The 10363-nt window shown below is 37.8% G+C and overlaps 1 protein-coding gene across 4 annotated transcripts in view; it reads right to left on the bottom strand.

Annotated features, from left to right (window-relative positions):
* The window catches only part of Plch1 (phospholipase C eta 1), a 257791-nt gene that overhangs the window by 16928 nt on the left and 230500 nt on the right, over positions 1 to 10363 (bottom strand). For all 4 annotated transcript variants that reach the window (XM_010636902.3, XM_033759293.1, XM_033759292.1 and 1 more), the window contains 3 exons: positions 8072 to 8143; positions 6210 to 6301; positions 2467 to 2564 (listed from right to left, as the gene is read on the bottom strand). In XM_010636902.3, coding sequence (XP_010635204.1) covers positions 2467 to 2564; positions 6210 to 6301; positions 8072 to 8143 — 262 coding nt within the window. The remainder of the gene's footprint in view (positions 1 to 2466; positions 2565 to 6209; positions 6302 to 8071; positions 8144 to 10363) is intronic.

Below are 10363 nucleotides of genomic sequence, written 5' to 3'. Positions count from 1 at the left end.
CATATACTTATATAAAACATTCCTGATAGCAGGCAGAAACCCATTAAAAACATTCATTTAAAAAAGCACATGTGCGAAGCATGTATTAACTGATAACTTTGAGAAAATAAAGGGGAAAAACTACTTTTAAAAAATGAGTTTTAAAATTGATTTGAAAAGAATTATGGAACCAATCACAATCTGTCCAGAAAAAGGGAAAAAAAGGAGAAAATATGTTCAAGAGAACATTAAAAAGAAATAAAGTTTCAGAAACAAGGGCCATCATCCAACCGCCTAATAAGGCTTATAAATTATGGGGAAAATGAGAGGTCTTAGTAGAAGGAGCCTGCACTTCTGTCGAGGAAGCTGCAAGTTTAAGGATCATGATGGTACAGTGGAGCCTTCAAGCACTTAATATTCCACTCTTTTCTGGAAATCGTAACTTTTGAACAATATCAACAATGTCCCTATCATTGAACTGCTTCACCTCACTATACAACCACGTCCTATCCCCAAAATGACCACTCCTGGGTCCTCTGAACTTGTTGGAGAAGACCAGTCAAGATGAAGATCCAAACATGACTACAACTTCATTCTTATTCAAACTCTAACAAACTGAGTTTGAACCCATGCTGAGACATATGGTTCACAAAATCAAGGTGCTGAACTATAGTCTTGCTGAACCAACTGGTCCTGAATCATATCTATGGTGGTCATATTTATTACCACACATCAATCTCTCATAGTCTTACCTCCTATCCTCAGAGTTACACATCCTTAGATGTTAAATGCTGGCTAAAGCTAGGTATGGTGGTGTGGTCCTGTTATCCAGCACTCAGAGGTTGAGGGAGGAGGACTGCAACTTCAAACACTAGCTCAAAACAAAAAGGGATGGGCCAGGGATTTGGCTCAGTGGTTCTGCTGCCTGCCTCGCAAACACAAGGACCCAAGTTTGATTCCTGGTACCAAAAAGCGGGGGGGAATGCAGATCAATGTCAAGGTTTGAGGGTTTATCACCAGTAATGCCCCCCAAAAAAAGAGTTGGCCAAATGACTCATAATGCCACTTCTGAGCTAGTACTTGAAACAGTCAAAAATACAAAAAGAGAAAAAGAAATGATGTTTCTCAAAAACACTAAAATTGAACTTATTTCCAGATTTTAATAAGGAATGCCTTGAACATAACTGGAGATAATACAGTCTTTAACAAGTTAAATTTGGATGGAGTAGCTCTACTATGAATATAATTTTTTTCTGTTCACATAAATATGCATATCACAGCATCATTAAATTGACAATGTTTACTAAGAACTTATGACAGTATAATTTAAGTTGTTTTGCTTAAGGATAAGGTATGCATTTGTTACAGCTGAAGTTAAAGAGTTAAACAATAATCAAGATTATTTTCCCTTAAACTAACGGGTTTATAGCACCCAATGGTATGCATTGGAAAATCTTCATTCTTTATAACAAATCTATCTTTAACTTAATTCAGCCACTTACTAAGTTTATTTTTGAGCTGTACACAGTAATTATAAAAATGTAACTGCTGAGAATTTTAAGGTTTCTCATATTTTCACATGTGAAATTAACTGAAATTTTATATAGTTATCACATTTGAGGAAAAATTTAATACCAAGCAGAAGAAAAGAAATCTGTCTGCAATTAGAAAAAGATTCTCTTGGGGGCTGTTGTAGAGGACAAAGATCTGAGCAGAGTCCTGAATGTTTGTGAGGATGCACAACTCACCATAGTGTTGTTTCCTGTCACTAAGACATGCTGAGAAACTTGGAGATTCTGTTTAATTTCTACTTCTACTAAAATTGAAATGCAGCTGAAGCACCACGTGATGGTAGATTATTTCAATAAGCATTCAGTAACTAAACGAAATAGAAGGCAAAGGGAAAAAGAGCAAGTAGCAGGGAAATCGGTAAAAATAGTTTTGACTAGAATTTCTCAGTTTAATGCAGCAACTTATAGTTGAAAAATAACGAGTACTGAAATGTCTGCTCTTTTGTTAAAACTTTAATCCATGGATTAAACTACTTTAATCAAAATTAAAACTTACAATGAGAAAATATGAGGCTTTCCAGGGTGCTGTTTTAGCCAATTAATTTATTCTTTCTTCTGGTTGTTCACACTTAAAAAGACCATCTGTGATTAGTCATTAAGACAGGACAGGTCTCCAAATTCAAGCACCGGGGTAAAACATTGCTCTGACGCATTTGTCTTTGTGTAATAATAAAATCCTCTTCAGCCTCGTAGGCCATATCTCTGACCTTCAGGCAATGAGGCAAGTACCATGATCAAGAGAGCCCGCTGTGTGAGCTGAGAATTATATAAGCAATCATTTTCCTGACACTCAGTTGGATTTTCCACAGTTCCAGAACTGTGCAATGATAATCAGATTAACAAAAATTAATCAACAACTGACAAAGAGAGGTCAAGAACGTTTACTCAGAATGGGAGAAAACTCTTCAGGCCTTACCATCATCCACGATGTCCTGGGCTGCCACAGAGTTTGTGTACACAACCAAATCAGAGAGCTCTCGGCAGAGCTTCATCGTTTTCCTTCGACGGCCCAACCTGCAAAGTACACACCCAAAATACGTGCTGTTTTAGAGTTGGAAGAGGTTTGAGCTTTTGGTTATTCCACTTCTGTATTTAAGAGAACAAATAAATGATCTGCCCTAGGTCTTAATGGAATCAGGACAGACCCGAGCATGATTCCTAGTTTAGTCCTCTTTCCCTAGGTCATCCTACTTATGTAGTCCTAGTTGTTGCTCCGCCAGGAGTCACAGCCTACCCTCATGCATTTGTAAGTTCCATTGTGAAGGGCTTGGTTCCAACTGTTACCCAACTAGCGAGAAACATCAGAGAGCAGAACATACACTAAAAACAAATAGAAGGCCGGGGATTTAGCTCAGTGGTTCCGCTGCCTACCTCACAAACTCAAGGTCCCAAGTTTGATCCCCGGTACCAAAACAAAACAAAACAAAAACAAATAGAAAAATTTCATTATGGGTCACAAGAATTCCATACCCAAAGGAAATATAGCAAATTTCCACGGGGATTATCTTTTAAAGGTGTGATCACAAGTGTCAGTTCCTTTTCTCTTGTTGCTGAGCAAAATACCCAACACCCAAAGTTAAAGGGGAAAAGGCTTATTTAGCTCACAGCTTTAGAAGCTTCAGTCCATAATTGGCTGGCTCCAAGGGGGTTGGCAGAGGGGCGACAGTTCAGGGTGGCAGAAGACAGCAAAAGCCACAAGGGCTTTAACAGCATCTTCCTGACCCTTTTATCTTATCCAGATTACTTAGGGTGAGCAGCACTCACGCCCTTAACTCTAGTTCCCTAAGCCTAGCACTGCACCATGAATCAATTCCAGTGTCACACTCTAGATCCAGCTGCCTCTGAAAAAAAAACCAGCTCATTTGCATGAGGCTTGGTGGGGCGGGGGGGGAGGACACATAACTAGACAAAACCATAACAATAAGTATTTTTATTTTCTTCATTATGCTTTTTCTGTATTCCCCAATTTTTTAAAAAACAATGATATATTACATTATTTAATACCTTTTTCTCAGATACTTTCTACGTTCTCTCTCTTCTACAAACCACTCCTAGGATTTCTCCTCTACAATCTTACAAATTCTGCCATTACTCCTTGTCACATTAACGTCCTTCATAGACTATCACTTTCCTTTACATGCACACTTTTCTCCTCTAGGGAAATATCTAATTTTTAAAACTCCAGTCCTTGCCAATATACCAACACAAAGATCAATAAGCACAAGAAAAGACACTCAACATTATTAGTCATTAGGGGAATGTGAATCCAAACTCCGACAAGATACCATACTGTACCTCTAGAATGGCTACAACCAAAAAAGCAGATAATAACTAGTATTATAAAGGATAAAGAGAAACTGGACTCCTCATACATTGCTGAAAAGTATAAAATGGTACACCTGCTCTGAAAAATAATTTGGCAGTTTCTCAAAAAGTTAAGAGTTATCTTGTTTCCCAGCAATTCTATTTCAATATACCCAAGAGAAATAAAAACATACATCCACATAAAAACTTATACAAGAATGTTCATAGCAGTATTGTTCTTAATAGTCCAAAAGTGAAAACAACTGAAATGTCCTTCAACTAATGAAAGGTTCTATAAAATGCAATATATCCATACTCTGGATTATTTGGCAGTAAAAAGAAATTACATGCTGATCAATGGATCAACATGGATGAATCTTGACAGCCTTATAGTAAGTGAAAGAAGGCAATGTAAAATCTATAGAGAGAGAAATTACAGTAGGGGTTGCCAGAGACTGAGGGAGAAGAGGATAGAAAATGACTGCTAATGGGTACTAATTCTCTTCTAAAGGTGACGAAAGTGTCCTGGAATTAGATAGTGGTAATAGAGATTTTATTTACTCAATGAAAACATGAGTGCCTATTGAAGATAAAACAGAGAAAAAATTAGGCAAAATCTCCACCATAATAGTACTTATATACAGCCACAAAAGAACTAACGACAAAATGTACCAACAGTTTATTTTGCTATGAAAGGAGGCAAGAATATAGACGGGAACAAAAATCAACTGGAAACCAAATATGGTGGTGCATGCCTGCAATCCAGAACTCTGAGCCTGAGACTGGACAACTGCAAGCTCAAGCCCAGCCTGGGCAACATAGAAAAACTGTGTCTCAAAGTGAAAAATTAGAAAGGGCTGGCAAAGGCCCTGGGTTCATTTCCCAGTACCATAATAAACGAGCAAACATCAATGGGAAGAAAGAATGCATGTTCATCCTTTATCACATAAGTCAGGAGTTCTATGTTTGTTGGTGAGAATCCAGTTTTGTGAAAGCTACTACTCACAAATCAATGTAAATTAATGCTTAGAAATTATGAGTAAAATTGTGAGTCACTCCATGGTACACAAAAATTCTGCATGAAGTTAGCTCTTTTTGTCATCATCCTAGGAGCGGACTAGAAGTGGACATCCTAGGAGTGAAGTCCCAAAGGACACCATCATAGATACTCAGACTCCAACAGCTACTATGGAAAAAACTATAATTGAATCAAGAGCAGCATGCAACATGATTTCATGTCATACCTGCAATGCTGTCTCATTTGAATATATCAAAATCAGTATGGTTTTCCATACTATCCCTTCCCAGTCTATGTTTCAGAGTTAGGCCTGTCTCATATTCTACCTAAGAATATTTATAGTTGGTAGTCTTCTGGAAGATGATTATATTTCCCTTTTATTTTTTACTGTAAGTAAAGGTACATCCATATATGTCTGCTCTGCTCTTATTAGTTACTATTTTACATATAAATGTCCTGTTGGAGTTCAAATATAAAGTCTAACTGAACACTAAAGTTTAATAATGAAGAATTATGCCTATTCTTCACATTTCATTTAATTCTATCTTTCAACCAAGGCATTGAGGGGGTTTTGTGTGTATGTGTCTATGTATGATGTAATTTACATTTCTTCGTGAGATTTATAATATAAACTGCCAGAAAATCCTATGTCAGATCATGTGTCACAATTTAGGCTCTGAGAATGTGGTCAGTTATTTATGTACATATGTATGTGTTTATATTAGTACATGTTTGCAATACATAATGGGGAATTGGTTTCTGGACATAACACATCCTAATTCTTTTTACTGTTCCTTCCTCTCCCTTCTCCTCTCCCTCTTTCTCCTGGTCCCTTTCTCATTTTTTGCAAATCACCACAAATACTGCTGACAATAAAATATGTTTTTGAGCACTTATTTTGAGTCCATTATGTTGATTAGTTTAATTCTTGTAATGACCCTAAGAATATATAGAAAAAAGGAGCTTCGCTGAAGTCCTCTGCTGAAGTTCCTAAGTGGAAGGACAAAAATTTCAAATCTGGCTGATTGCAATTCCCTGGTTCCTACTATGTACTCGGCACCCATCTTTCCCTTCAGTCTCCTCTGTCAGCCTTCTCTGCATTCATGTGGCCTCTCGTCCTTCTCTGAAGATAGGTTTTACTTGGAAATTGCTACAGCTAGCATTTATTAAGTGTCACTATGTGGTAGGCACAGTGCCAAAGTCCCTACATACACTGTAGGGGATTTTCAAGTTTTAATTGGGGATCGTATCTTGTGATCTACACAACTAAAACAGCCACAATGACAGGAATGGAAAGGTCAAGGGAGTTTGAGCAGGAACCAGAGATGCTCTCTTACCTGTACAGCTGGCCACCTTCCTTGCCAGGATTCTGCTGTGTGTCTTCCTCATCATCAATACTGTAGGATTTAGACCGTGATTTTGTGGTTTTCTGCAGGAAAGATCATACTAAATGTAGTAAGTTCATCATATTGGGTATATCCACCACATACAGAGAACAAACTAACTTTTAAACACACACACACACACACACACACACACACACACTGTAGTAATAATGTGGAGGAGAAAAATCTGACCAAATATCAAAGCTTGCTTCACCATTAAATAACAAAGATGTTTATGGCCACACCTTTATTAAAATATTAATACCAAAATTTAAGGTTTCATGCCCAGAAACTGATTTCTGAGCCCCAACATGACACTACAAATGGAAAATTCCATACCTGGCTGTAGGTGACAAGTCATAAGCAGAACACAGACACACTAAAAATATGACTTGGATCTCACACCCAAAATATCTTATTATGTATATGCAAATATCCCAAAATTTTTTTCAAAATCCAAAATATTTCTGGCTCTAAGTATTTCAGATAAGGATACCCAATCTGTACCTAGTAATTTGAGTTATCATAATAGTAAATCTGTCTTTTTTATATAGTGCTGAGGACTGAACCAAGGACCTTGTTAGGTAAACACTCCACTACCAAGCTACATACCCAGCCATAAATCTGTCTTTTTAAAGTTCACTTTTTATTATAAAATATAAAAAATGAATTACCAGTGGCAGATACCATTTGGATAAATGATGATGTGATTTCTGTACATATAATTCTGACACATCACATTATGGTTATTGCACCATAAAATTTGTTTCGACTTACTTTCTTGTAAAATTTTTACTTTTTTATTGAAAGTATTTGGACATCTATACCAGTCCTAAGTGTACAGAATGAGGACTTTCATTAAGCGAAACCACTCAAATGAGGAGACAGAATATAGTCCAGCCCCTAGAAGCCCTCTGATTGTTCCATTCCATTATTACTTTCTCCCCTAAAAGTAACATCTATGCTATAGTTTTTGTAGGGGGTTTTGGGGGGTTTGGTTTTAAATTTCATATAAACGGAATTAAACTGTATACACTTCCTTGGTTCTGGTTTCCTTTGCTCAACATTATAAAGATCATCATATAATTGTACACAGGTGCAATTTTTTTCCTTTTCATGACTATTAAATATTCTCTTATGTGAATATACCACAATTTTATTTATTCAATTGTTGATGGACATTTGGAGTATTTTCTATTAGTATCATTACAAATAATGTTGCTATACATGTTGCTCTTTCTGTCCTTTGACATAACCCATAGCACATACATAGCACAGCTGAGCATATCCCGTGAAACAGTGTGCCAGCCACGGTGTCTTTCGGAAACGGACACACCTGTGGCAGAGAGGTGACTTCACATTGCTCAGCATCCTCAATAACTCTGTGGTGGATGTGTACATCGCCACTGAAATGTGCATTTGCCAGACGGCTGAGAAGGGCGAGCCCCTTCTTCTTAGGCATTTGGACATCTCCTTTCGTGAAGTGCCCATTGAAACCTTCCGCCCATTTTTTAGAAATTATATTGCTTGTCCTTTTATGAATTTGGAGAAACTATTTACATATTCAGTATAGAAATCCTTTCCTGGATAGTGCATTTAATGTTATTCCCTAGTATATGATTTGCTTTTTAATACTGTGGATAAACAGAAGTTTTCATGTTTTAAAGTAGTTTAAATTTCAGTCTTTACCTTTTCTAGGGTTCTGCTTAAGAAATCTTTAGCTATTTCAAGGTCACCATATGTTCCTCTGTTACCCTTCAGAATCCTTAAATTCTGATTATGGACTCTGTGTATTTATTACTCTTAATTCATACCTTGTGTTTTCCAAAGTTGGTCATGAGAGATCGTCCATGTGATTTCTTTCCACTTTCCTTCACATCTGGATTCTGAGTAAACAAAGGCATGATATAACTACTTTCCTCTTTTAATTTTTCCTTAGCTCTGGGAAAATGGCAGAGAGACCCTTCCTCCCCGCTGCCCCGCTCACTTCTTCCTGTGCCACCCTTTGGGTCTACTGCAAAGGAAGGAACACTGCGTGGGTGCCTGGCCCAGCCAGGAGGTAGCCGCTGCCCACCACTTCCCAAGGCTAGGGCTGTAGGCTCTGAGCAATGCCCCACTGTGCTGGCACTCACAGTGCCTGTTTACCATCCTGTCCACAACATAGGATGTGTGCTTTTGAATGCACTAAGGGGGATAAATCATTTCAGTTAAGAGGAGACTTCATTTGAGAGAAATGACCAAAACTCATTACGAGCCAATTTTGTTGAATAAAATGATCATGTTGAATACTTGCCATCTAGGATTTTAAAATATGAAAAATAAATAAAACCCAAGCATTTCTGTGAGGTAAAAAGGCAACTGTTGTATGTTTAAGTAAGCCACAGCAAAGCTTATCTGTGCATTGGAATAATTCCCTCATTGGTGATCATTAGAAAATGGGAGTATTTTGTTCTCTGACGTTTACTTCATGAGCTAATTTTCCAGTTTAAAGATAATGAAGCCAGCTGTCCTTGCTTGAACCTAACCTTCAGTAGTGTTTTTAAAAAAGGCCACTCTGTTTAAAGGGTGTGGATACTTATTTAGAAATAAATCAAGTGGTTTATCATTCACAATATGGTACATGGGGAAACCAGCAGACCCTAATCATCCAGAACTCCAGCTAAAAAGAGAAGAAACAGGGATAATAACATAAATGGAATAAACATGAGTTAACAAAATTGGGGAAGGGCACCTGCTACATCCATAGACACTGATCAAAGATTCAATTCTGGGAAAAAGGTGAGACGAATTGAGAATTGTTTGGGGAAGAGGTAATCCAGAAAACACTGTTGCAACAGGGGTGATATTGATTAAGAGTTGTTCGGTTTATGTGTGTTCATTGCCTTTGCTTTCTTAGTTCTGGGGACCAAACTCAGGACCTTGTGCTTGCAAGGCAGGTGCAGCACCACTGAGCTACATCCCAGCACTCTTCATTCTTTTTTGTTGTTGCTCATTGCCTTTGAAACCCAACAAATGATGATCATTAACTTCAAAATCTCTGGAATTAAGAAGGTAAGTACATATGGCCATAAAATAAACCCTCCTCTCCAAGTTGCGAGAACTGGTTCTCCCTCCAAGTAGCTATATATCCTTTGATAAACCCCTTCTTTCAGCTTCAGTTTTCTTATCTGTGAAATAGGGAAGAAACCAAGCAATTAACATGTGAGTTCCTTTTTACCTCTAACTTTTCATCCAGTGATAGAAGGACGACGGCATTTATTGTGTAAGAGGACACTTTTAATAATTACAACAGGACAACAGGTATAAAGCAGGGCTGTCGCAAACAAATTGAGATATAGCATCCCTCAATTTAATAGCACTGTCTATACCCAAGGATACTGCTAAGTGCATTACATATATTCTTACTAATTTATACAGCCATCCCTGGAAATAAGAATCATTAAAATCTCAATCTCACAGAGAATGAAAGCTAAAATGTAGTGAAGTTACACAAAATGTCCAAAGCTACAAACTAATTGGTAGCAAAAACAGATTTTGTCTGGCTCCAAGTCTCTTTTCTGGTTTCCTCCTCCCCCAACTTCTTCCACCCCATGCCTCACCTTTACATTGGAGACAGATAAGTACAAATATCCAACTCCAACTGTGACCTCTCCCTGAACATTAGCACTACATCTTTCATTGAATTCACGGGTACGGCACTGTCCTACGAACTTGATGAGTGTTCAAGGGCAGAGCAAACAAAAGAAGTACAGGCTCTAACTTCACAGGGCTTACAATCTAATGGTGGAGAAAATCTCAGCACTGCAAGACAATAAAAGCTGATGAGGAAAGCTGAGGGCACTAAGAGATGGCTGAACTTCTCCATGGGGAAATGGTGCAAAAGCTGAAGTCTACAGATGATTAGGTATTATCTATGTGAACTGAGGAAGAGGAAGTATATTGAGGCCAGGGAAACAGCAAATTAAAAAGCCAAGTAGTAGGAGTATGGCGCCCTCCTAGAAAGGAAAGAAATGAGTGCTGAGCTTATTCGTACTCACGCATGCCAACCAGTGAGAATCACAGTCACAAACACATATTAATTTAGGCTGAAGAGAGGCTTTTATGGG

Source organism: Fukomys damarensis, unplaced genomic scaffold, assembly GCF_012274545.1.
Source record: "Fukomys damarensis isolate Sample0158 unplaced genomic scaffold, DMR_v1.0_HiC HiC_scaffold_37, whole genome shotgun sequence".
Classification (NCBI taxonomy): domain Eukaryota; kingdom Metazoa; phylum Chordata; class Mammalia; order Rodentia; family Bathyergidae; genus Fukomys; species Fukomys damarensis.
This window is presented reverse-complemented; position numbering and strand designations above follow the sequence as displayed.